General features: G+C 51.4%; 4 protein-coding genes across 6 annotated transcripts in view; 1 reads left to right on the top strand and 3 right to left on the bottom strand.

Annotated features, from left to right (window-relative positions):
* The window catches only part of Man2b1 (mannosidase alpha class 2B member 1), an 18608-nt gene extending 4921 nt beyond the window's left edge, over positions 1-13687 (bottom strand). Inside the window, exons 1-16 of one of the 2 annotated variants that reach the window (XM_010613347.2) lie at positions 13463-13687; positions 12658-12760; positions 12339-12512; positions 11830-12023; positions 10088-10220; positions 9792-9937; positions 8975-9091; positions 6006-6088; positions 5796-5916; positions 5629-5707; positions 5338-5447; positions 4881-4988; positions 4492-4608; positions 3378-3551; positions 690-787; positions 501-618 (exon numbers count right to left, since the gene is read on the bottom strand). In XM_010613347.2, coding sequence (XP_010611649.1) covers positions 501-618; positions 690-787; positions 3378-3551; positions 4492-4608; positions 4881-4988; positions 5338-5447; positions 5629-5707; positions 5796-5916; positions 6006-6088; positions 8975-9091; positions 9792-9937; positions 10088-10220; positions 11830-12023; positions 12339-12512; positions 12658-12760; positions 13463-13618 — 2031 coding nt within the window. In that variant the 5' untranslated portion in view covers positions 13619-13687. The remainder of the gene's footprint in view (positions 1-500; positions 619-689; positions 788-3377; positions 3552-4491; positions 4609-4880; positions 4989-5337; positions 5448-5628; positions 5708-5795; positions 5917-6005; positions 6089-8974; positions 9092-9791; positions 9938-10087; positions 10221-11829; positions 12024-12338; positions 12513-12657; positions 12761-13462) is intronic. The other variant, XM_033757463.1, reaches the window with a different exon arrangement.
* Positions 13688-15483: 1796 nt separating this feature from the next.
* Positions 15484-17125, bottom strand: Wdr83os (WD repeat domain 83 opposite strand). The gene is made up of 4 exons (XM_010613350.3): positions 17012-17125; positions 16786-16891; positions 15958-16055; positions 15484-15873 (listed from the first exon to the last, which is right to left on the bottom strand). Exons 1-4 carry the CDS (start codon positions 17122-17124, stop codon positions 15807-15809), a joined length of 384 nt encoding a protein of 127 aa, XP_010611652.1. The 5' UTR covers position 17125; the 3' UTR covers positions 15484-15806.
* Positions 17126-17195: 70 nt separating this feature from the next.
* On the top strand, positions 17196-21468 carry Wdr83 (WD repeat domain 83). Its single transcript, XM_010613349.3, has 9 exons — positions 17196-17523; positions 17603-17723; positions 17804-17909; positions 18168-18216; positions 18300-18426; positions 20065-20132; positions 20218-20326; positions 20413-20527; positions 21295-21468. Exons 1-9 carry the CDS (start codon positions 17421-17423, stop codon positions 21442-21444), a joined length of 948 nt encoding a protein of 315 aa, XP_010611651.1. The 5' UTR covers positions 17196-17420; the 3' UTR covers positions 21445-21468.
* On the bottom strand, positions 21465-25655 carry Dhps (deoxyhypusine synthase). Of its 2 annotated transcripts, XM_010613348.3 has the most exons (9): positions 25424-25655; positions 24878-25042; positions 24592-24713; positions 24328-24424; positions 24154-24240; positions 23554-23659; positions 23374-23477; positions 21852-21977; positions 21467-21778 (listed from the first exon to the last, which is right to left on the bottom strand). In XM_010613348.3, the coding sequence occupies exons 1-9, from the start codon at positions 25628-25630 to the stop codon at positions 21683-21685; spliced, it is 1110 nt and encodes a 369-aa protein (XP_010611650.1). In that variant the 5' UTR covers positions 25631-25655; the 3' UTR covers positions 21467-21682. The 2 variants fall into 2 exon arrangements, with proteins under 2 accessions (XP_033613396.1, XP_010611650.1); XM_033757505.1 differs by lacking the exon at positions 25424-25655 and having other exon boundaries at positions 21465-21778; positions 24867-24936.
* Between the last annotated feature and the right edge of the window lie 76 nt (positions 25656-25731).

Genomic DNA, 25731 nt, shown 5'->3' with positions numbered 1-25731 from the left:
CCAACCCTTTTTTTTTTTTTTTTTTTCTGGTTTTTTTTGAGACAGGGTCTCACTACGTAGTTGAGACTGACCTAGAACTACTATGTATCCCAGGCTGGTCTCAAACTCACAGCGATCCTCCTGCCTCAGCCCCCCAAGTGCTGGGATTACAGGTGCGCACCTGGCTCCAGCTCTTTTTCAATTTTTATTTTGAGACAATGTCCTGCTAAGTCACTGAACTGTCCAGGCTAGGCTCAAACTTTCAGTCCTCCTACCTCAGCCTCCTCAAGTGCCGGGATCACCACCGCATCCAGCCTGAGGAACTCTTCAAGCAGCTACACTCGGCTCTCCTCATTTACCTCATTTCCATCTGACACCCGCGGCAGATGTAAATGGGTAAGAAGAGCCTCTCATATAAGCATGGTAAATCCCATGACCACTCTGAGGATGGAAATCAGCCTCTCAGGTTCCACCACCATCTCTCGTCCCCAGCTGCCCCCTCATCATTCATGGCCCCGGACCTTCACCAGATGTGTCTGAGCCCAGTGGCTCACGGGAAATGGCTTCTCTCGGCTGGGTCTGAAGATGTAGGCACCGGATGCCTGATCGCTCTGCTTGTCGCCCGTGCTGGCGTTGTACCTGTGGCCAGAGCAGATGAGTCAGGGAAGGGCCTGGCTGTGCCCCCGCCCCATCCAACCGTCCTCTCTCACCAGAAGAAGGCCTGGCTCACGGGCAGCACTAGTTTTCGGTCTAGGACCTCAATCGTCCTCAAGAACCCCGTGTCAGGGTGGAACGTAGCCTGAAGGTACTGTTCAGGAATAGAGCCAGACATCACTGCCCAGGGCCACAGTCGGCAGCAGTGCTACCCCTCCTGGAACTCGGCACTCTACAGCCAACCTCGGCTCTCCACGGTTTTCACATTTGATCCTATTACAGATTCTGCAGCAATTCCTTCAGGCTCAGCCTCAACCTGTGATGTTGCTGCTTCTCATGCCTCTGGGACTTACACGGTCACTCCACTCTGATCCCTCCACTCTATGCTCATTTCCTGTCTGCTCACCCCACACCAGCCAGAGTGAGCTATGGCACCTAAGGCCAGTCAGAGCCTTTGCCAGCTGGGCATGGTGGCACATGCCCCTAATCTCAGCACTTGAGAGGCAGGAGGATTGTGGTGAATTCAAGGCTGGGCTACATAGTAAGACCTTGTTTCAAAAAAAACAGAAAAAGAAAAAGTGTCATAGCCCCCATCCACTCCAGGTCAGGGCCAACTTAGGCACTGAACACAAAAGCCACCACACCAGGACCCATGAGACAGACTTTCAGGGATCCAAGGAAATGTTTTCATTTCTTTTAGAATCATATAAAAGGGGCCAGGGATTTAGCTCAGTGGTTCCACCATCTGCCTCACAAGCACAAGGTCCTGAGTTCAATCCCCAGTACCAAAAGAAAAAAAAAAAAAATAGAATCATATAAAAAACTTGACTGGAATAATAATGAATATATTAAAATAAGATTTGCCTGGATTGTATTTATAATAGTATCTCTTTTTTTTTTAAACAGGGGTTCACTATACAGTTCAGGCTAGCCTCAGACTCACTATGTATCCAAGACTGGCCTCAAGCTCACAGCAATCTTCCTGCCTCAGCCTCCCAAACGTTGGGATTACAAGTGTGCACCACTATGCTCAGTTAACATCATTTTTTTTTGGTACCAGGGATCGAACTTAGGTCCTTGCGCTTGCAAGGCAGGTGGCCGAACCACTGAGCTAAATCCCCAGCAACATTATTTTATTTTTAATGGAAAAAGGGAGACATCACCGGGGGTGGTAGCGCACACCTGTAATCCCAGCACTCATAAGGCTGAGGCAGGAGGACTGCCATGAATTCAAGACCAGCCTGGGCTACATAGTGAGTTCAAAGCCACCTGAACTACACAGCAAGACCCTCTCTCCAAAAAAAGAAACAAAAAAAACAAAGGCAGCCATCAAGGAAAAAGTGCTAGGATTAATATAGTCTCTTTTTTTTTGTGAGGCAGGGTCTCACTATGTAGTGGAGACTGACCTGGAACTCACTATGTAGTCCAGACTGATCTCGAACTCACAGTGATCCTCCTGCCTCAGTCTCCCGAGTGCTGAGATTATAGGAGTGCACCACCACACCCAGAAATATAGTCTTTAATTTTAGAGGGGCAGGGGTCTGGCACTGGGACATAAACCCAGGGCCTCATGCATGCCAGGTAAGCTATACACCGCTGAGCTATAGCCCTAGGCCTTTATATTTTTATTTTGAGACAGGGTCTTACTAAATTTCCTGGGTTGGAAAAACATCCTCTGGTCTCAGCCTCCCAGAGTGCTGAGATTACAGGCTTGCTAAATTATGCCCAGTTTCCATAACAATTATAATGCAATCCTGTTCCATTCATGGCTCCTTCAGAGTATGAGCTAAAGTCTTCGTGGTCCTCAAGGCTCTCACAATCTGAGGGTTTTCAGCACAGTTCATTATAGCTAAATCTTGGAAGTACCACGTACATCAAGAGATGAATGGATACAGAAAAATGTGGTATTTACACACAATGGAGTACTACTCTGCCATAAAGAAGGATAAACTTGAGTCATTTATATGAAAATGATTGCACCTTCAGACCACGGTGTTAAGTGAACTAACTCAGACACACACGCTTAAATATTGAATGGTTTCTCTTATATGAGATACCCAAAGTATAAATAAAGAGCAAAATAAAAGACAGATAATAGGAAATACAGAGATAAATCTTTTGTAAAAAGAGAAGAGAGGACCAAGAGATGGAGGGTGGGCAGGAAGGGGAAGAAAAAACAATTAAAATGTGTTATGTGCATACACTAACTCCCCAGGATGGATATGATTATTATGTACTGTAAACATGTTCTAATAAAAATTATTTTCAAAAAAACCTGAGGGTTTCTGTGTCTGCTGTGTTCTGCCTGCCTCTTCCCTCTTCCCAACATAGCTCCATGGCTCCTTCTGTCGGTAGTTATATATTTACTGCAATGCTGGGGACAGAATCCAGGGCCTCATGCACGTTACGCAATCTCTGTACCACTGAGCTATCTCTCAGCCCTAAGTCTTAAGATAAATGACACCTTATTTGAGGGCCTCCTGAAATTCCAAGTTCCCCACCTGGCATCAGCTCCAACAGAACTGCCACACATTACTCATGACCACACTGGACTCTCACAAAAGCCTCAGAAAGGAAACTGAGGCTCAGGTGAAGATCACACATCAGCTAGAGACACTTACTCAATAAGGGAAGCAGCAACAGCAAACCAGAGACCAAAGACCGCCTGACCAAGAGTCCATGTGGTCCACCATAACATTTCAAATCTTTCACAGAGTCAAGAAAGGGATCAGTTAGGGCCTTACCTCATTTTTGATGGACAAGACAGAGGGCCCAAACTTCTGGGGCCAGGGCTTCGGAGGGCGGGCCTGGGGCCTCCAGACAGGCACCTGCGTCACAGAATAGATGCTGAAGCCCAGAGCAGGCACCGATGCTGGGAACAGGAGTTCTGGGTTGTCAGAGCTGGGAAGTTCCACCACCTTGGGTCAAGGAGAAGGGAAACCGAGTCAAGAAACTACAAGGACATACTGTGTCATTCATAAGTAAAGGAACCAGCCAAGTGGGGTGGCACACCCCTGTAAAGCCAGCACTCAGGAGGGTGATGAGGGGGAGTGCCGTGAGTTTGAGGCCAGTCTGGGCTACGTAGTGATTTTAAGGCCAGCCTAAACTACGCAGCGAGACCCTGCCTCAGACAAATAGAGAAATAGACAGGTGATAGTTGGATGGGTGGACAGACAGATAGATAGATAGGAGGCACCAAACTCAGGGATGGGTAAGAGTCCTGGGATAAGGAGAAGAAATCTGGTGTTGTTAGAAGGATGTGTAAGATCCCAAGGAAAAGATTGTAGAGAAGGTGGCTAGGATGTAGGTCAGTGGTAAGCACTTGCCACCATTATACAAGGCCCTGGGTTCCAACCCCAGCATAATAATAATAATAATAAACCAGGGGTGGTAGCACACACCTGTTTCTCAGCACTTGGGAGGCTGAGGCAGGAGGATCACAAGTTCAAGGCCAGCCTTGAATAATGAGTTCAAGACCCACCTGAACTACATAGTAAGACTCTGTCACAAGAAAAAAAAAAAATCAACCCAGTCACGGGAGGCAGATGATCCCAAAGGGGGCATATATTCAGAGGCAGAAGGGGCAGATACATAGAGCTTCAAGAGTCATCCTTGGGGAGAACTAAATGTGGAGACACACCATTGTAATCCCAGAACTCTGGGAGGCTGAGACAAGAGAACCACAAGTTTGGGGCCAGCCTGGGCCACTTAAGCGACTTAGTGAGACCCTGTCTCAGAATAAAAAATTTTAATAGGGCTGAAAATTTAGCTCAATGAAAAGGCCCTGGGCTCAAAGAACAAGAGGAAAATGCCCAAAGGAAAGGTCTAAGGCAGGTGGTATTCACCGAGAGGGCTCACCTTGCTCAGTACAGTCTTGTTGCTGGGGTCCTTTACGAGGAAAAGGCCTTCACTCACCGGGAGCCTCACCATCCAATCCACCTTCCGCCCCAGGGGGTTGTAAATGGTGACCTGGAACTGGGGTGGGAGGTCAGGCAGGGGAGAGGTCACAGCAGGACTTCCCCAGCCTACCCACCAGCCGCAGCAATGTTCCAGGGGTGATTGCGGCCTCCTAGGTCAGGCCATCCTTCGTGGCTTATCTGTCTCTGTCCCAGCCCCACTCTCCCCTACATAATATAGTCCCAGTATGTTTCTCCAAAGAAAATGTGCAAATGCTGCTTCTGGGGTGCATCGCCCAACCCTGACTCCTCCTCACCTCGCCCCTCTACCCAAACCCAATCCAGGCTCACGTGTGCAGATGTCTGGCTGAGGGGGCAGACGCTGATGTTGAGGAAGTGGCAGAAGGAGAAGGACTCCTTGGAGCCGCTGAGTTTGGCCAGCGCGTTGCTCAGAAGAACCTGGGGAGGAGTGCAAGGGGACAGGTGTGCTGCTGACCAGGTCCATACCTGGGTCTCCTCCCACCACTGCAAAGCCACACCGTGCTGCCTCCATCCGGCCCCTCCCCTCTCTGCACCCCGCTCCACCCCCAGCCTGCCTAGTTCCACCTCTGCCTTGACCATGCCCTGTATTGGACCCTCCCAGGCCGAGACCTTGCCCCTCCAGTCTCCGCCCCTCTCCCAAGGCTCATCCCCTTCCTTAACCCTCATTCTTCACTCTACCTCGCTTCCTGCAAGCCCCTCCCCAAGAGGCCTCTCTAGGCCCCGCCCCACCCCCTGGACCACGCCCTTTGTTGTCAGCCCCGCCCACCTCGCAAGGCCCCCAGCCAGCTGCCAACTGACGGGCATAGTCGTCCGCCACGTGCTGCTTCGAGGTGCCACTGACTGCGTCATGGTGCTGCAACACTGCCATCGCCTCGTCTGCGGGCAGACGGGGGGGGGCATTGGAGTCTGCACCGAGCTCTCTGCCTCACCCCAATGGGGCGAGAAAGGCCCGTGCACACGTGCTGGACTCCGAAGTTCCAAGACGGGCCTCCAGGAGATGGTCTAGGGATGCTTTCTGTCTTCAGCCCCAACCGGGCCCCCCAAGCCCATCACGTACTGAGGTGAGCGCTGTCTCCGTAGCCATAGGGTCCCACGTTGGCCGCCGGACCCACCAGCGCCTCCAGCTGATTGCACACCTGCGGGGCACGAGGTAGGTGCGCTGGGACGCCTGGGTTGTCCGTCCCTGGGCTATCCCTCGGCTGTCCTCTAGTCTAGCCCACCCACCTGCAGGAAGTTGTAGCTGAGGCGTTCGTAGCGCTTGAGGGCTGGCCGGCTAGAAAAATAGCCGGTCCAGAACATGTGGGGGCCGTCTGCGTAGGGGAAGAAGTCGTCCTCCTTTACAGACCTGGTGTGGGGGTGCCGTGGGTAAGGACAGCAGAGCAACCCTGGGGCAGGCCGGGTCCCCCTCCCCCATTCCCCAGGCCCCTCAAATACCAGGTGAGGTTGGCTTTGTTCAGCTCCCACAGGTAACAGGCAGGGGTGGAGTAAAGCACGTGCACACGGCTCCCGTTTGCCTGCTGCTGGGAGGAGTTGGGTATGAGCCCGCAGCACGCATCCTTATACACCCACGCACACTCATTCTGAAAGAATCCAGGGCCTTTGCACTGAGCTACAATCCCCATTCCTTTTGTTTTGTTTTTTGTTTTTTGAGACAGGGTCTCACTATGTAGTTGAGACTGACCTGGAACTCACTATGTAACCCAGGCTGGTCTTGAACTCACAGCGATCCTCCTGCCTCAGCCTCTTGAGTGCTGGGATTACAGGTGTGTGCCACCATTTTAGGTGTGTGCTCCTATTTTATTTTTTAATTTGAGACAGGGTCTCACTAAATCATCAAGCTACCCAAGAAGGACTCCAACTTGCTATCCTCTTCCCTCAGCTTCCCAAGGGCTGGATTACAGGTATGCACCACCACACCCAGCAGGACTACATTCCTTTAAGGGCATACACACATACATGTACACCCAGGATACCAAATCTCCAAATGCTCAAATCCCTTATAAAAATGCATAGTATTTCTGGCCAGGCGTGGTTGCACAGGCCTATGATCCCAGCACTTGAGAGGCTGAGGCAGGAGGGTTGTCACAAGTTTGAGGCCTGCCTGGGTTACATGGTGAGACCCTGTCTCAAGAAATATATATATAACCATATGACCAATGCAAATCCTCCCATATACAGTACTGTACTATAATACCTAATGCTGTGTAAATGTTATGCAAATAGGTATTGTATTGTTTAGGAGGAAATGATAAGAAAACAATCTGAATACATTTAGTACCCATGTGGTTTTTTGGGGGTTTTTTTGGTGGGGATAAAACCCAGGGACTCACGCATGCTAGGCAAGTGCTTTACCACTGAACTACATCCTTAGTCCACAGCTATTGTCTTAAAGGAAGAACAACCCAGATCTGGTGGAATACACCTATAACCCCAGCACTCGGGAGGCTGAGGCTGGAGGATGGCCACAAGTTCAATGCCAGTCTGGGCTACATTAGTGAATTCAAAGTCAGCCTGAACTACATAGCAAGACCCTGTCTCATAAAACAAACAAACAAAAAAAAGGTACAGAAAGTTTTCAGCCAGAAAGAGTAATAATAATAATAATAACAATAATAGTAAACAACCAGTGCTGGAGGTGTAGTTCAATAGTAGATCACTAGTCTAGCAGGCACAAGGCCTTGTACCACAAATAATAATACCCAGTAGCACAAATAATAATAATAAAACAACCACAAAGATGCATCACCTTCCAGGTACTGATCAAAGCAACCAAATAACTCATTAAATTCTCATTAATCATTCTGTGAGATGGAGACCACCAATCTTCCCATTTTATAGCTAAGAAAACTAAGGCATAGGAACATTTCTCAAAGTCACAGGGCAGTAAGTGACAGAGCCGGGACTCTATTTCCAGAGTTTATAAAATGAATTCAGCAGAAGAGTAGTTAGTGGCAGAAGAAAAGAGCCAGGTGGTGACCTTGCAGCAGCCCAGGGATGTGGGATTTGCCAGGGAACAAGGTACTGGTGGCAGAGGCTGGGGAGGACAGAGCACTCAGTGAAAGTTCCTGAGATCTGTTTTGGTGAAACAGCAGTGCAGAGAGCAACTGGGAGGTGATGGTGTAGGGACTGCACAGATGGCAAGGACAGAATAGATGGGTCAGGGTGTCTGAGGTAGAAGAGAGAAGACGAGCCCCCATGCTGATGGGAAAGAGTGACTGTTTGTCACACAGCCACCAGTGCAGGCCACCTGCAGGGACCAGCACATCTGGGGTAGGCAGAATAATGATCACTCAAAGACAACGATGTCTTATTCAAGTTTTGTTTTGTTTTGTTTTTTGGTACCACGGATCAAACTTGGGACCTTACACCTGCAAAGCAGGCGGCAGAACCACTGAGCTAAATCCCTGGCCCAAAGACAACGATGTCTTAATTGATCCCCAGAACACTGGACAAACTTAGGCAACACGTCAAAGGGGAATTAAAGTTGCGGATGGAATTAAGGCTGCTAATCAGCTGACTTTAAGATTGAGGTTGTCCTGGGTTATCCCAAAAGCCAAGTATAATTCCAAGGGTCTTTAAAACTGGAAACGGAAGCCAGGGGTGTAGGCCAGTGGAATGAGGCCCCAGGTTCCATCCCCCTTAATGAAAAAATAAAAAGGAAGTGGGGGATAAAGCTGGAAGAAGGAAGCAGAAGAGGGCAAAATAAAAGATGTGACTATAGAAGCAGAATCAGAGAGATGCTCTGTGGCTCACTTTGGAGAGAGACCCATGGGCCGGAGAATCCAGCCCTCTCTAGAAGATAGAAAAGGAAATGTGCTTGCTTCAGCGGCACATATACTAAAATCGGAAAAGTAAGGAAATATATACTCTCCTGGCCCTACCAATACATCTGTTCTTGCCCTAAGTATGTGCCACCCTGCCCACATATTTCTGTTTTTTCAAATTGCTAAGATTGTGGTCATTTGTCACATACTGTAACAACAACAACAAAAAGCACCCATTGCTATGCACATGGCCCAAGCAGGAAGGACACAGCATACACTAACTGCTACAGTTTGGGTCTAGATGACTCTGAAAGGCCCTTGTGTTAAGGCTTGATGCTACTGGGCATAGGAGAAGTTTTAATAGAGGAGCCCACCGGTAGGTCTTGGGGTCATTGGAAGCCTGTGAGATAGAGGGATCCTGGCCCCTTCCTCTTCCTGTCTCTCATTCCCTGGCCACAGAGGCAACAGTTTTGCTCCACCTCTTTCTCCCACCACAATGCACTGTCTCACCACAAGCCTCAAAGCAATGGAGCCAAAAGACAGACTTTCTAAGTTGAGGATCTCAGGTTTCTGCACTAGTGACAAAAAGCTGATTCACAGACTCCTGCGACACAGGTCCCACAGGGCAGGCACACTGACCTGCATGTTGACCAGCTTGATGAGCTTGTCAAGGTTCTTGAACCACATGTTGGCATTCTCATATTGGAAGTCCGAACCCATAGTCATCATTGTGTGGTTGGTGCGGTAGTACTGGCCCTGCAAGATGGAAGAATCCTCAGGCTGGGGTGTCCTGGACCACCCATGGCCAGCTGTGTCAGTTTGTATGGGGTCAAGAATTCATGTGGGGACTGCCAAGTGTGCTGCATGCCTGTAATCTCAGCACTCAGGAGGCTCAGGCAGGAGGATGGTCACGAGTTAAAGACCAGCCTGAATTGCACAATAAGACCTAGTCTTAAAAAAAAAAAAAAAAAAAAAAAAAAAAAAAAGGGGGAAAAAAAAAAAAAACATGGGGGCACGGCACATCAGAGCAAAGAGACACAAATAAAAATAGACAGTTTTGAACAGTTTTCTTGGGCTAATACACAGATCAAAGCACTGTGTCATACTGTCACATGCATGGTTTTTCGTTTAGTTTTTGAACTAAACAAACCCAGGTCCTGCCCACTGAGCTACATTCTCAGCCATTTCTTATTTTTTATTTTGGAACACAGTCTTGCTAATTGCAATCCTCCCACCTCAGCCTCCCAGAATGCTAGGACGCCAGGTATGTACCACCAAACCCAGCAAACTGCACACCTCTAATGAAGGACTATAAGTCCAAGAGGAGGAATGGAACAGTGTCATGATGGGGAAGGAATGGGACAGTATCATTGAGCACACTTTCTCACATTCCTTGGAAGTACCTCCCTGGCTATGAAAGGGCCTATAATATGAAGATTCTGAACATCAAGGTTACCTGGATATTGGCCAGCTTCAGAAAGTAGCTGACCAGATCCTTGGCGTTGTATTCGGGACTGCGGGGGTCATCCACCACAGGCTGGTCAGCGCACAGCACATCCCAACAGAGCCCCTCTGGTGGGTTGTAATTGTTGGGGAGCACACCTGGGGGCCACACCAAGCTCAGAGGATGCCCAGTGCCCCAGACCTACCGTGAGGTCCAAACCTGCCCTGCCCCAAAATGCAGAGAGCCCTGCTCACAAATAATTAAGAATTTTAAGATAGCGACAGTAGATCATTAAATCACTCCCTCACCAGTGAAGAGGTCTGCAGAGGGGGGCCTCAGGCTGGCACTGGCCCTCCACACCTGCTCCATCTCCCGCCTCTCCTTCCGAAACAGTTTATCTTGATAATCAAGGCGCCCAAAGAAGAAGCCATCAAAACCCATCTGGAGAAATTAAAAAATTAAAAATAATAACCAAAAAAAAAAAAAGAATCTGGAAAAAAAAAAAAAACATCTGGGGTGGAGCAGAGGGAGCCTCTCACCATTGTGCTCCCCTGCTTGGGAAGCCGGAGCCCATGGTCCTGTGGGACCCAAGTGTCATCTGGTCCGCAATGGCACCATAGTGGTCAGAGCACAGGCAGAAAGTGGGGCTGATACCAGGGAGGCCTCCAGTTTATTTTAGGGAGCTTGGGAAGAGTCAGAAGGCACCCAGCAACAGGAGGGCAACTGGAAAGCCAGAACTCACCTCCCCCTGTCCAGCTAGACCAAAGGGGAAAGGAGAAAGCCAAAGGATAATAATAAAGCTGGTTTTAAAGCCAGATAGGGGGTGGAAGAAGCGGGTAGGGAGGGAATTGACATGTATTTTGTATATGTACCAATCTCCTACAGTAAATGTAATCATTATATAGTGCAAACATATACTCATAAAAGTGGATGAATAAATAACATCAAGAACAAGAAAAAAAAAGCTAAATAAGTAGCCAGGACTGGTAGCACACTCATATAATCCCAACACTCAGGAAGCAGAGATAGGATCGCTGCAAATTTAAAGCCAGCCTGGGCTACATAGTGAGTTCAAGGCCAGTATGAACTACACAGCAGGACTCTGTTTCTAAATATATCTAAACAAACCCAGATAGAGGGCTGGGGTGCAGCTGAGTGGTAGAGTTCTTGCCTAATAACCACAAACCCTACTGCCTGGTGTGGTGGCACATGCCTATAATCCCAGCCCTTGGGAAACTGAAGCAGGAGGATCACTGTGAGTTCAAGACCAGCCTGGACTACATAGTGAGTTCCAGGTCTGTCTCAACTACATAGTGAGACCCTGTCTCAAAAAAACCAAAAAATCAAACAAACAAACAAACACCCTAGGCTCCATCCCCAGCACCAACGAGGAAGCAAGGGCCAGGCCAGACAAGGTGGTGCACACCCTTAATCCCAGCACTTAGAGAGTGAGGCAAGAGGATCACCTCAAATTTGAGGCCAGCCTGGACTACACAGTGAGATCAAGGATGGCCTGAACTACACATCAAGACCCTGTCTCAAAAAAAAACAACAAGCCGAGCATGGTGGTGCATGCCTGTAATCCCAGCACTCCGGAGGCTGAGGCAGGAGGACTGCTGTGAGTTGAGACCAGCCTGAGTTAATAGTGAGTTCCAGGTCAGCCTCAACTACATAGTGAGATCCTGTCTCAAAAAACCAACAAAGGGCTGGGGATTTAGCTCAGTGGTTCCGGCGCCTGCCTGGCAAGCACAAGGGCCAGAGTTCGATCCCCAGTACCAAAAAATAAAAAAACAACAAAACAAAGAGGAAGCAAGGTAGGCATCTACCTGCAACCCAAACAGAGAAGGAGCCAGGATTCTAGCAAGGAGTAAGGCAGGGAGAAGCCAGCTGCAGAAGGAGGTTGCTTAGGCCAGAGGCAAAAGGAAGGACTCTCAAAATTCAACTTCACAAAAGGGAAGGACCAGTGGGGCTGGGCTGGTCCCAGTGAGATTGCAGAGAAAGGAGGAGTCAGTGCATGTGAAAGGGTGGGTTTCAGAGGTCAGGGTAGCACCTGGGCAAACAGGGAGGCCTGCTCCCTGGAGTGGCCAAAGGGGTCAATGTGCCAGGCCACACGGGGGCGCCCGTCATTGCCAAATGTGTCCTCCAGAAAGCGAAGCCCAAGTGTCATCTGGTCCACAATGGCACCATAGTGGGTAGCCGCCTCATCATTCATCACCCAGCCACCATTGGCAAACTCCAGGCGCCCTAAACAAGGAAATGCAAAGCAGGGTTGTTAGGAGTGGGGCCAGGTGTGAGATGCAGTGAAGGAGAAGGCCTGGCAACTCAAAGCCTGGATAAAAGAGGGGTACAGATTTGACGAAGGGCCTGGTGCAGGGCAAGGTCCCCAGAGGAGCTGCTGCAGGTGGAGACTAACAGGATGCACAGTTCTCCAGATTCCAAGCCACTGGGGCCCCAAGTCTGCACACCCCATCTACATAGCAAGATAAAATCCCCCAAGCCTGCCCACAGCAACACAAATTGGGCTGGGCTTCCTCTTTCCATTTCCCCAGACATGCTCACCCTGGTGCACCAGGTTCCGCACGATTTCCTGTGTTGCATTTGTCTGGTCACGCCACCAACGGGAGAAGAAGGCCATCTCCACATAGATGAAGCGGCGGGTGGGCTCTGCCAACAAGGCTGAGACGACAGAGTCTAGGATGTACTGCACACCTGCGTGTTGGACATCGTTCTTAACTGTGGACACAGGGACATGGGCAGTCAGGAGCCAGCAGGAACCCAAGCTATGCACTGTCCCTACCCTAAGGTCCAGGGCCTAGAAGGACAGAGGGGAGACACAGCAGTAGGTGCAGTCGGTTGCCAGTTCCCACTCTCTACTCACTGCCATAATAGTACTGGTCCACCGTCTTGAGCCAGCCAACATCATCATGGGTGTGAGCCACCAGGTGCACATTCAGCATGTCTGGCTGAACCACAGGACATGTCTGTACAGGGACCCAAACACACACACATACACAAACACACATTGTGGGTAACCTAACTTCAGTGCCCTGCAGCTAAATGGCAGGCCTCTAGGTGGGCAGGGAGTGAGAGAAACACAGGACCATCCTTGACCTGGAAGTGACTCAGAGAGGCACAGAAGCTATAACCCCAGCTATGTGCGGAGCACACCCTGACCTCCCAAGCAGGTGACACACATAGCTGTGTTCCCACTGCATGGGGCCCCACCAGGCGGTTCCCATTCCCACTCCAGGAAAATAATCAGAGTAGTAGCTGCAGTCTAGTAAGCATCTGCAGAGGGCGGACAGCCATCCTGGGGCATGGGACACTTTTTTTTTCCTAGTTCTCATTTCAGGGCACTAAAGTGAAGAAGAGGAGAAGACTTTCTGGAGGAGACAAGCAGGATCTGGAGACTCTGGCTGAACTTCAGGAGAGCCAACACCAACACCCTGCTCAGCCGTTTTGCTCACCAGCTCCCTAGCCCTATGGTCCCACAATTAAATGCCCGCAAAGTCCAAGCCCGCGACCCAGTGACGCGGAGCTGGGGGTAGGAAATCAGCTTAGCCCCATCCTCGGAGGAGCATCCAGACCCTTCAGTGACTCAGAGCACGCCCTGGGCCACCCTGTCGTATCCATCTGCAGATCAGAGCCCCTCACGCCTCCGCCCGGCCTCAAGTCCGGCTCACCTCGTATCCAGAGGCCCAAGCGCGAGGCGTCGCCAGCAATAACAAAAAGAGAAAGGAGACAGGCGAGAGCGGCGGGCTCGGGGCACTCATCCAGCGCCCCATGGAGCCCCAGCAGCCGCAAGCACCGACCCCTAAAGGTGGCGCGTGGACGACCATGGGTCAGCTACCACCGCGGCCTCCAGAGTTCCCCGGCCCCGCTAAGCTGGGCGGACGTTCCGCCCCTAGAATCTGGCCTGGCCAATCTGCGCTAGAGGGGCGGGGCTGGAGGCCGGGCTCGTGACTAGGGCACTGCTATAGTTCTTCAGGAACAGGTTAGTTGTCCAGCCCTGGCAGGAAACACTTTTAAGATTTATCCATGGGTCTTTGGTTTGGGGGGGCGTGGTACTGGGGATCGAACTCGGGCCCTTGTGCTTGCAAGGCAGGCAGCAGAACCACTGAGCCAAATCCCTGGCCCCATCCGTGGGGCTTTGGAGTGCTTTTGGCCTAGTGGGAAGAAAGGACTCAACTTTTTCTAGGCACTGTGTCTTCCTAGATGAAACTTGGGGAATGTGTGCGTGGGACCCTAAGGTGCACCGTAGAACTTCAGGACTTGGATCCTGGAGGCACTTAACATGGCTAGGAGTCCTATTCTGCCCTACGGGAGCTGGGACGTTGGGCACACAAACTGACCTTGGGAGCCGGGCGTGGGGGTGCATTCCTGTAATCCCAGCACCTGGGAGGCTGAGGCTAGAAGATCGCAGAGAGCTCAAGGCCAGCCTGGGCTACATAGCAAATTTAAGCCAAGTTTTAACTACAGTGAGACTGTCACACACACAAAAAAAAGAACAAGCAAAAACTGCCCTTGGAATGCCTGGGATGAGAGGCACCCAGCCTGGCTGGGACGAACCCCTGGGTCTTCCAGTAAGGTGGGAGAGCCTGATAGGTGGGTAAGACTGAGTCACAACCTTCCCAATTCCTACCAGTCCATTCAGTTTGCAGACATCATGCCTCTAAAAAGAAAATGAAGCCCGGTGTGGTGACATCTGAAATCCCCCAGGCAGGAAGATCAAAAGTTTGAACTCCAGCCCAGGATTTAGCTCAGTGGTTCTGCCGCCTGCCTCGCAAGCACAAAGACCTGAGTTCGATCCCCTGTACCAAAAAAAAAAAAAAAAAAGTTTGAACTCCATCTAAGCAATTTAGCAGCTTATCAAGATCCTGTCGCAAAATAAACATAAAAAAGGGCTGGGAATGTAGCTCACTAAAACTCTGAGATAAATCCTCAGTACCGACAAAGAAAAAGAAACCCAGAGCCCAGACTCCTTAGGTCCGCAAGGCCACCTGCTGACTTATTGGAGGGCACAAATCACATTCCTGCTAAATCCTTAAAGGAAAACAAGTTTTTCTCAGTCTTGGGCAGCCCCCCCCATCACTCTCCTCTCCCGTGGCTGTAGCTCCTTGTTCTGGTACAGATAAAATGGGAAAATATGTCCTGTAAACAAAGTTTATGACATCTTGTTCTCACAAGATTCATAAGGCGATGTATTCCTGCAAGGCTAAGTTATTAATTGCTTTGTCTCACTTCTGTGACCTTGCTTGCCCCTCCCCCACAGTCTCTCACCACTAAAGACCCACACCCCCCCTTCAACCAAATGTATTAAAAACTGAAGCCGAGGGCCATGAATTTAGCTCATGGTGCCATAATTGCCTCACAAGCATACGTTCTGAGTTCAATCCTCAGTACTGGAAAAAAAAAAAACAAAAACTGGAGCCTTCCTTTGTTCTGGGCTCAATCTTTGCTCAGGAGTCCCTTGGGCTGGTGGGTGTTCACCTAAAATAAACACCCTCCTGTATCACTCATTGGTCTTTCCTGTATCTTAAAATCCTTCAACACTCCCTGGCACCTGACCTAAGGCACAAGACTTGTGAAATAAGGAAGTGAATCCCAGAACATTCCAGAGAGGGGCCCTACCACAAGATCAGAGCAGCTGGAGCCCTTCTCCACCTAGCAGGGCATCCCACGAACAGAACACAGCAGTCACAGGGGAAGTCAAAATGCAAAAATTTATTATCAGTTGGTTTCCACAAGAAAACAAGTGGATACACCTAGAAACATGACCAGCATCTTCCCCAGCAGCAGGCAGGGTAGGAAAGCCTAAGGTTTTTCCCTCTATGCGCCAGCAGAAGTGGGACCCCAGTGAAAGGGCCTAGTTCCTTCCATCAACTGAGGGTCCTGATGTCCCCACGGCCCTGAGGCCATTCGGGCAATTCTAGCCCTGAAGCTGAGGGTAGAAGGTTGAGCAGCCAAAGGCCAGGCCAAAGAGGAGGTGCACAAAGGGGCTTAGTATCCCACACCTTCAGGCTGACATCACCAGGGGGGCGTCATGGGCTGTGGATTCTGCAAATAGGACATCACCACGGCAGAGATGGACAGCCTGAGACAGGAAGGAGGTGTCAGTGCCAGACAAAGGTGTAGCCCCCTCCCCTTCCAACTCCTCCCTCTCTACTCCAAGCCTCACATGAAGCTACTCATCATCTGTTTGGTGTCCTCCGAGCTCCTGGAGTTGGCAAAGCTGATGAAGGAGCAGTAGACAGCAACCCAAGCACACCACTTCAGCTGAGGAAACATGGATGAATGGATGAGGCCAATGAAGCATGACAAGGAGCCCCCGCAAGCCACATTCTGAGGCACCAAATCCTGCCCACTGATTCTCCTTGTGCAGCTTAGACCTGACCAAAGGTGCCCCTTAGTTCTAACCCTTCATAGCCTGCAGCTGAAATCTGATTCCTATTCCTAGTGGCCTCCATCTCTCAGACCCCATTAAGGTCCCTGAGGCTCAAGATCAGCTTTAGAAATTTCCGTATGTTACCATGTGTGGTGGCATACACCTGTCATCCCAGCACTGAGGCAGGAGGATCGCCACGAGTTTGAAACGAGCTTGGACTACATAAAATCTTTTCAAAACCAGCCTGAACTACAAAAAAGAAAAATTCCCAGGCCAGGGATTTAGCCAATGGTTCCACCGCCAAGCCTCGCAAGCGAAAGGTCCCGAGTTTGGTTGCCGGTACCACCCCGCAACAAAAAAAAAGAAGAAAAGAAAAAGAAATTCCCTCAGGGTAAGGACCCGACTCTTTTTCTACGAGTCCCTTCCAAGTTGCTTCACAGCCTGGATCCCAGCTCAGACTCATTCCGCAGGGACCGACCGCCCTGGACCTCAATTCCTCCCACCTTAGGGTTTTTTTGGTCGAAGTCACCAGGTCCCGCCCCGCCCCCGCCACCCACAGGCCCTTACTTCGTCCCAGCCCCGTTCCCAGGCGGAGCTACACCGTCACTCAGCCAAGCCTACCTTAAGCATGAGCCCACACATGCTGAAGATCATTCCCAGCAGGTTCATGTAGTCCGGCGTCGGGTCGTCCAAGGCTGGGTTACACTCGCTTGGCGGGGGCTTGTACCTATGACAGGCTCAGGGGTCAGAGACGATCGAGTCTCGCCCCTGTGAGAGACAAGCGCTTCCCTCGGCCTAACCCGCACCCACAAACCGAGTCCTGTTGCCTTGCCGCTGGAATCCTCACCTCAGCACTTTGTTGGGCCTGCGAGGGTCCGACATATTGTTCGTGGACATAGCGAGTCGAAAACCGGGTCGCGCCTCTTCCGCTGCGGGAGCCGCAGCTTCCGGTGTGGGCATGGAGGGTGACTTTCAGAGTAACACCTGCTACCCTCACGCTTCCGTTCCTGACGGCGAAGACCAAAACTAACCACAGCCAGAGAATAAGAAGCAAAAAACGAAAATCTCGAAAATAGGGAGTGAGAGGGGAAAAAACTGAAAGAAGTTTTTCAGTTTTCCCAACAATGTCATCAAAATGCTGATATTTTGAACCCGAGAAGCCGGAAATAGATCGTGGGGGACAATAATAAGGTTAAACCCAAGCGCTTTGGAAGCCTCGGATCCATACAAAGCGGAGAGAAGCAGGACCTGGAGCCATGGCTTTCCCCGAGCCAAAGCCTCGGGCACCCGAGCTGCCGCAGAAACTGCTGAAGACGCTGGACTGCGGGCAAGGGGCTGTGCGGGCCGTGCGGTTTAATGGTGAGCGCCCACGTCTTCATCTGGGACCCTCCCCGTCCCGAGGCCGGCTGTCCGGTAACCCCTGCCCGGTGTTCCCCAGTGGACGGCAACTATTGCCTAACATGCGGCAGCGACAAGACGCTGAAGCTGTGGAACCCACTGCGGGGGACCCTGCTCCGCACTTACAGCGGCCACGGCTACGAGGTTCTGGATGCGGCCGGGTGAGCCGGGTCCGGGCGGGCAGGGGACGCTGAGGCCAGAATCGGAGGCCGACATTGACCTCCTGCCCACTGCCCTCCAGCTCCTTTGACAACAGCAGTCTCTGCTCGGGCGGCGGGGACAAAGCTGTTGTACTGTGGGATGTGGCATCTGGGCAGGTCGTGCGCAAATTCCGGGGCCACGCTGGGGTAAGTGTGGGCCGGGCCAGGGGACCTCACTTCGGTGTACAAGGTGGGGACCTGTGGGAACAGCCGCCAACGTCCCCCTATCCGGCCCTGTGCCGTAAACAAAAGCAACAGCCGAGCTCTGTCCTTGAAGTTCCCCCAGATCCTTTGCACTCCCTAACCCAACCAAGTGTCCTTGCTTCAAACCAGCACTGGGAATCCTACATGTATCCCAATCCCCCAAAATCCAGCCTCCTCTGAGTGGCAAATTCTGTTTCTCAGAAAGTGAACACAGTGCAATTTAATGAAGAGGCCACAGTCATCCTGTCCGGTGAGTCTGAGGCCTGGGCAGGAGGTCCACGGGTGCTGCCCAAGAGTCAAAAACCTGACCTCACCTTCATGCTGGCCACACAGGCTCTATTGATTCCAGCATCCGTTGCTGGGACTGCCGATCTCGGAGGCCTGAACCAGTGCAAACACTGGACGAAGCTAGGGATGGAGTGTCCAGCGTGAAGGTGTCTGACCATGAGGTTCTTTCAGGGTGAGTGGAACCCAAACCTTGTCCCTAGCTTCTGAATATTGCAGCTACTCCTGAACTTAGGTTAGAAATCTACTCTCTAGGCTGCAGATGTAGCTCAATGGTAGAGCATTTGCCTAACATGCACAAGGCCCTGTGTTTTGTCCCCAGCACTGCTCAAAAGAAAAAGTGCCAGGCATGGTAGAACATACCTGTAATCCCAGGACTCTGGGAGGCTGAGGCAGGAGGATTGCAACTTTTGGACAACATAGTATGAGCCTGTCACAAATTAAAGGGCTGAGAACAGAGCTCAGTGCAAAGGCCCTGGGTTCCATTTCTAGTATTGCACAACACACACACACACACACACACACACACACACACACACACACACACAGCTACTCTTCTCACCAGCATGCATAAGGCCCTACAGCCTGGTCCCTGCTGGCTTTCAGCCATTATTCTTTCTTGGGCCTCATTTCTACTAAATATGCCAAGCATGCAGCCACCTTTGCTCTTGCTCTTCCTCTGCCAGGACTCCCCCTCTACTTCATCAATGTGTTTTTGAGCACACACACTACCAAATACTTGTAGATAGGCATATACCAGTGAACAAAATAAGCAGGAATCTCTGACTATATTAGGCCTGTTATAGTTCAGAATAGCCCACACGTTACTACAGCTCAAGAGCATGCCATTCTCACCACTTGAGGAATTTGGACTGCCCAACCATTGTACCTGACCCTGTTACTTCTTTCAAAACACATACACACACAAAGCTGGGTGTGGTGGCACACACCTGTGATCACAGAACTCGCGAGGCTGAGGCAGGAGGATCGCTGTGAGTTCGAGACCAGCCTGGCCTACTGAATTACATAGTGAGTTCCAGGTCAGTCTCAACTACATAGTGAGACCCTGTCTCAAAAAAAAAAAAAAAAAAAAAAAAAAAAAACAAGAAACACATACACACACGCATTTTTTTTTAACTTTTTTGGTCAGGAATAGTGGTGCACACATGTACTCCCAGCACTCAGGAGGCTGAAGAGGATCACAAGTTCAAGGCCAGCCTGGGCTACATATTACTAACACTTATCTCAGAACACCAACAAGTAAAAAATTGGCAGTATTAGGGATTGAACCCAGGGCTTCATACATGCTGGGGTACACTCCTCTGAGCTACTTCCCCATTCTTTTTTTGGGGGTGGGGGTCAGGTTCTTGATAAGTTACCCAGGCTGGCCTCAAACTTCAAATCTTCCTGCCTCAGCATCCTCAGTAGCTAGGATTACTGGTGTGCTTACCTAGCTAAAGGTCTTTTTGCCCCACAGTACTGAGAATTGAGCCCAGGGCCTTCACACAGAGCTGTGTGTGTGTGTGTGTGTGTGTATGTGTGCGCGCGCCACCCAGCCTGGTCCCTATGCAAATCAGATAACCAGAGTAAGACAAATGCCAGAGCTGAGCATGGTAGCATATGCATGGGAAGAGGACCCCAAGGGCTTGCAGAGGCTGTGAGTCTTGGAAAATGAAGGAGATTAGATGGGCCCCTAGGCCTGAGTTTCAAGGCCAGTGGTCCAGTCCCACTCCTGCATGGAAAAAGCAGGGCCCTCTCCAGCAAGGAGGGCACAGGGACACAGAGACTCAAGTTGGACCTGCCCTCCCTGCAGCTCTGTGGACGGCCGCGTGAGGCGCTATGACCTGAGGATGGGCCAGCTCTTCTCGGACTATGTGGGCAGTGAGTGTGTCTGGGTACAGGCCGGGTTGATAGTGGGGTGTCCAGGAGCACCCCGGCCTTACCACCTGCCATCCTCCCACCCCAGGCCCCATCACCTGCACCTGCTTCAGCCGTGATGGCCAGTGCACCCTTGTGTCCAGCCTGGACTCGACACTGCGGCTTCTCGACAAGGACACTGGGGAGCTGCTAGGCGAGTGAGTCCCTTTGATCAGCCTTGGTCCCCTCCCTTCCCTGCCACCCCTGGGCAGGACCAGGCCCCCTAACACACCCCCTCACCCAGATACACAGGCCACAAGAACCAGGAGTACAAGCTGGACTGCAGCCTCAGTGAGCGAGACACGCATGTGGTCAGCTGCTCTGAGGACGGGAAAGTGTTTTTCTGGGACTTGGTGGAGGTGAGCCTGGCCAAGCCCTGTCACACCCGGGTCAAAAAAGGGGTAGCAGAAAATAGGAATAGCACATACTAAGGTGAAGAAGCATGACAGAACGTTGGAAGGTGGCACAGCAGGATCCAGGTCAGATAAGGCCTCAAGTATCAGGCTGACCCCCTGGAACCCCTAGGTGAGGGGACCTGAGGCTATTCATGAAGGCTAAACTTCCTGAGGGTCCTCATGTGGTTTCAAGCCCCAATCCCTGTCCTTGACATGTATCAGCCTAGTGGGGAAGTTGGGCTACAGAGACCGCACTGGGGCTCAGCCCATAGAATTAACCTCCCTAAAAGGATGAATATGGGGAGCATGGAATCTTGGAGCTCCGGCTCCTGCTCTGGGAACTGTGACAGCAAGGATATTCTAGCTGTTCCCATTGGGCCAGGGGAGCACTCAAACTTGACAGTTACAAGGTGCAGAGAGGAAAGAACTAACAGGTCATACGGGAAGTGAGCCATCAGAACTGCCATGGGCCTGGTGGAGCCCATGCCATGGCAGGGAATTGGGGAACAGAACTTAAGAAGAGAGAATTGTGGGCTTCGGACATTGCCCAGAGCATCTGCTGATGAGAGAAGCCCCAGCACCTAAGGATGCCTTAAGGCAGATGCAGTCACAGGACCCAAGAGGCCAGCAGAGCTAGTGGCTGAAGGTTGGGGAGAGGCAGTGGAGGGCCTCAGCCAGGTCTCGGAAGGGACAGCCAAGCCACTGACCACCACCCCATGCCTGCTCCACAGGGTTCCCTGGCACTGGCACTGCCCGTGGGCCACGGTGTGGTACAGTCACTAGCCTTCCACCCCAACGAACCCTGCCTACTCACTGCCATGGGGGGCAGCGTGCAGTGCTGGCGGGAAGAGGCCTATGAGGCTGAGGGGGCAGCAGGCTGAAGCTGTGGACCCCTACCAGGCCCAAGAACCAAGAGCAACTGCAGAGGACCCAGGGCTACATGGGATGATTTATTCCAGAGATACTGCTGGCGGGGGCATGGGTGGCACCCTAATAAATAGGAGGGGCTGGGAATTTTGTTCAGTGGTACCATGCCTGCCTCACAAGCTCAAAGTCCTGAGTTTGATTCCCAGTACCAGAAAAATAAAAAAGAGGGGGAAGCCTCCAGTCCACAGCTGCTCAGTCCTCATTCTTCTCACTTGTGAAGGCGTCTGCTTTCTGGGCAAAAGTTTCAGCCACCAGTAGGGGGAAGACCAGGGAGGCATCAGCATAGACCTGTAAGGGGACCCAGGTGAGGCACATGACCCATTGCCAGGAGGTCCCACACCCCATCTGGCCAACCTCTCACCTTGACAGGCTGTGCATCCATCCGGATCTTGCCCCAGGAGACAGCCTCATCTGGCCGGGCACCCGAATCAGAGCCATCGAACTCCTGGGCTGTGTTGATGTAGACAGCATAGTCAGCCCCATTGCGCTGCAAAGGACATGATGGGCTGGTCAGCTGGTTACGGGGGGACAAACAGGCAGAATCCTGGGACATCACAGCCCAAAAGACTGAAGAAGGAGTCCCAGATGAAGGGAGCCCCATGTCCATGCCTGGGGCCACTGTTGGTGCCAGGCACCTCCTAAGCATCTCTAATTCAAAAACCCCAAATAATTCAAAATCCAAGGCTTTGGGAGACTAAGTGAAAATGCTACACCTCACCTTACATAATAGGTCCAAGGAGACCAGAGCAAGCAAAAACTACTGCATGAAATCAGAGGGACAGAGGGAGGAAGAGAGATCTGCCACCAAGTTTTAGCTACAGAAGATCTCCAAACCTAACCACCATGTTCCATCTACAGCCACCACCCCATCAGGACTCCAGGATCCACTCACACTCAGGCTCTACCATCACTCTCTGGGTACCTCCAGACCCACCCCAACCCCACTCCACACTCAGGACTCCTAGCTGCTCCTTGACTTCTTGAGGCACCTCAGGCCCTCCACGCTGGCTGTTTCCTCTGTTGGAAGCTTCCCAGATAACTTCCCAAACACCTCAGCTCACAGTCACCCTTTCCAGAAACCCTAACACTTCTCTATTTTGGGATTGCGTTTGTGTGGTGCACACCTCTAATCCCAGCACTCAGGCAGCTAAAACAGGAAGCTCGTAAGTTCAAAGCCATCCTGTGCTACATAATTCGAAGGTCAGCCTCAGCTACATAGTGAGACCCTCTCAAGAAATAAATGAAGATAATTACTGTGGTACTGGAGACAAGCCACAGGTGTTTACCACTGAGCTATATCCCCCAGCTTGGTTTTGGGTTTTTTTATTTTGGGTTTTTTTTTTTTTTTTTTTTTTTTTGTTCCCAGGGATCAAACTCAGGACCTTGCACTTGCAAGGCAGGCGGTGGAACCACTGAGCTAAATCCCCGGCATCCAGCTTGTTTTTTTAGAGACAGTCTCACTAAGTTGCCCAGACTGGCTGGTCTGGTACTTGCAATCCTATTTCAGCCTACCCAATTAGGATTCTAAGTATGTGCCACCATGCCTAGTCAGTAAGTACCCCTTTCTCTTCTCATCCCATTATCTAGCCCTTTTTTTTTAATTAAGTTTTACTTACTATATTGCCTAGGTTGGCCTCAAATTCCTGGGCTCAACTAACTCCTCGGCCTCTGGAGGGGTTGAAATTACAAGTGTGCACCACCATGCCATCTAGCCTTATTTTTCTCCTTAACAATTACTACCATCTGTCATAACCATCAGTCGTGTGCAGCCTCCCCAACTAGAACCTCAGTCCAAAGAGGACCAGGATCCTAGCCTGTCTGGCCCATGACCATGATCTAGTGCATGGTGGCAAATACCACCTCATGGGGACCGTACCACTCACCATGAGGTTGGCATTGGCAATGTGGTGCTTGACCACACCACCACCCAGGATGATCATCCCCGAGCGCTTGGCGTAGATGGCCTGCATGTTGATGAGCCGCAGGTCTGGGGAAGAGGACTGTGGTCAGGCCTAGGGCTCAGAGGCCTCCTTCCCTGCTCCTCCTGGGCCCTAGAACCTTACCCTCAATAATGTCAAGCACCAGACCAGGGTTCTTGTAGGAATGGAAGAACATCATGTCGCCCAGTGAGCCATCTGTGAGCGCAGGGCTCAGCACAGGGATGTGGTTCTGAGGAGGGCAGGAACAGTCAGCAGCTGTGACACGGCCCCCATTCCAGCTGCATTCCTCCCTCCCAGCTGAGAAATGTTCTTAACATTCCTGCCTTGACTAAACAGTCCAGATATCCAAGATTCCCCTCACACAGATGAGGCTGTGGATCTAAGAAACCTGCACACAATCCTGAGGAGGGTGCCTAGCACTCTGAGCAGTGGCTCTTGTTACTTCTCAAAGGTGGGGGCTGCACAGCCTCTGGGGAACATGGTATCCTAGGCCTGACACCAGGGAAACTGCTAAATGGTACCCCCAAATGTACCCACATAATCTAGGAGTATAGCCAGGAATCTCCCCACCATGTAGAGCTGTGTGACTTCAGACAAATCAACTAATTTCTCAAGTGTTTAAGGCTCCTCACCTAAAAGGGATGCTGCCTCCCCAGGTGACTGCAAAGATGAAACCAACTAGCACACACCAGTCTAAAACTTTGGCCCCACCCAGCTCCTCACCTTCTGGGCCCAGTAATACACAGACTCTGGGTTGTTTATCTCCTTGCCAAGCCGAGCAATCACCCTAGAAGGTGTCCACTTCACACCCTAGGGAAGATGGAGACATCCGTGTGAACCCACAATTACTCAGACCCCACCACGTTGGACCTCCCAAGCCACTTGCTCTAGCCCAACCTCTGTGTTCTGTTCCAGCACCATCTGGTCCAGAATAGGCATCACCCAGTCCTCGAACTTGCAGTAATTATCATTGGGCACCAACAGGTTCCCGATCCTAGGGACAAAGGCATGTTGGATCAATCCCCAGGCCCCTAGGGCCAGCTCCCTGCCCACACCACTCAGGGTCCCACCTGTTTGTTTTGGTACGGGGATCGAACTCAGGACTTTGCGCTTGCGAAGCAGGTGGCGGAACCACTGAGCTAAATCCCCAGCCCGTCCCACCTGTTAATACCGTTCTCCCGAAGCTCCTTCCCTCTAAGGCTGAACTCGCCCAGGTATGTAGGTGCCAGGCACTTGATGAGGTCCTCCTCCACGCCTCCAGCTGTGGTCACCAAGACATCCACCTGCAACCACAAGGCAGGGATGTAGGCCCTCATGCAGGGCAGGACTCTTCCCTCACAGAGGAGTACTTTTCTTAAAATGAACTCATATTAACACTTAAGTACTCAAAAACTTAAATGTCCATTGACCCAGAAAGGTGGAGGCCACAGACCCACCAGGTCCCCACCATGTTGTGTTGCACAAGGTAGCGAATGGTCTCACGAATGCCTGAACTGATGAGGTTGGATGTGTAGCCCAGGAAAATGGTGCAGCCAGTGAGCGGTCGGCAGCTCTGTGTCAGGTCTGAGTGGTGGTCTTCGTCCTGGGACAGTGGCTCCAATTTCTTCTCGATCTGCAGTACAGGCCAGGCCAAGTTAGGTTATGCCCTCGAATCCCTGCCCAAGGGCCCCAGATGAGTTCCAGAGTCAAACTCCATCCAGGGATGTCGCCTATGCAAACCCAGTCCCTTCCGCGGTCCCCCAGAATCTCCTTTTCAGGTCCAGTCCCCTTCCCGCTGGGAAAAACTCCAAATCCAAGTCCCCCCACCCTAACCACACGGCCTTGCCTCAGGGTCTGCCCAATCCTGAAAGCTTTAAATTTGCCGGAATCGGCCCCTACTTACTCAAAGATGCACTGAAATCACGGCCCAGGGCAGGGCCCACAGTTGCCCAGGAAGCCCCGCCCCTCAGAGTATTCCTTGGTCCAGTCGGGACAGGCGCGCCCCCGCCCTCACCATCGCGTTGACTTGCTGCACCGCGCGCCCGAAGCTGGTGGCCTGGAATCCGGTGGTGCTGAAGGTCTGCAGAAGTGCGCGGTAATCCACGCCGCGGCTGAAGTCATAGCCCCGGACCTGGGCGCTCTCGGGTGGCAACGCTGAGCTGTGTTTCAGCACGGCAGCCACTGCCACTGAGGGCGCCTCCCCCTTTGAGGAGCCCTCCATGAGCTTGCCGCGACCTCTCAGGAGAGAAACCCTAGTCCGAGACCATGTGGTCCTCCGCAAGAGCCAAACCCTAATACCACCTCTCTGCAAGAGTACCGGAA

The sequence above is a fragment of the Fukomys damarensis genome, unplaced genomic scaffold (assembly GCF_012274545.1).
Source record: "Fukomys damarensis isolate Sample0158 unplaced genomic scaffold, DMR_v1.0_HiC HiC_scaffold_30, whole genome shotgun sequence".
Taxonomy (NCBI): domain Eukaryota; kingdom Metazoa; phylum Chordata; class Mammalia; order Rodentia; family Bathyergidae; genus Fukomys; species Fukomys damarensis.
This window is presented reverse-complemented; position numbering and strand designations above follow the sequence as displayed.

Bases quoted from the DNA above. Each gene is read 5' to 3' on its own strand.
- Wdr83os (XM_010613350.3), bottom strand. From the start codon at position 17,124: ATGCCCACACCGGAAGCTGCGGCTCCCGCAGCGGAAGAGGCGCGACCC. The intron at 16,056-16,785 runs GTAGGCTTGGCT...ATGTTTCCTCAG, and splicing joins TGTGTGGGCTCATGCTTAAG to CTGAAGTGGTGTGCTTGGGT. The intron at 15,874-15,957 runs GTGAGGCTTGGA...TTCCTGTCTCAG, and splicing joins CAGATGATGAGTAGCTTCAT to GCTGTCCATCTCTGCCGTGG.
- Wdr83 (XM_010613349.3), top strand. From the start codon at position 17,421: ATGGCTTTCCCCGAGCCAAAGCCTCGGGCACCCGAGCTGCCGCAGAAA. The intron at 17,910-18,167 runs GTAAGTGTGGGC...TCTGTTTCTCAG, and splicing joins AATTCCGGGGCCACGCTGGG to AAAGTGAACACAGTGCAATT. The intron at 18,217-18,299 runs GTGAGTCTGAGG...CTGGCCACACAG, and splicing joins GGCCACAGTCATCCTGTCCG to GCTCTATTGATTCCAGCATC.
- Dhps (XM_010613348.3), bottom strand. From the start codon at position 25,630: ATGGAGGGCTCCTCAAAGGGGGAGGCGCCCTCAGTGGCAGTGGCTGCC. The intron at 24,714-24,877 runs GTGGGGACCTGG...TTGTGGTTGCAG, and splicing joins ACCTTGTGCAACACAACATG to GTGGATGTCTTGGTGACCAC. The intron at 23,660-24,153 runs GTGAGGAGCTGG...TGCCCTCCTCAG, and splicing joins TGTATTACTGGGCCCAGAAG to AACCACATCCCTGTGCTGAG.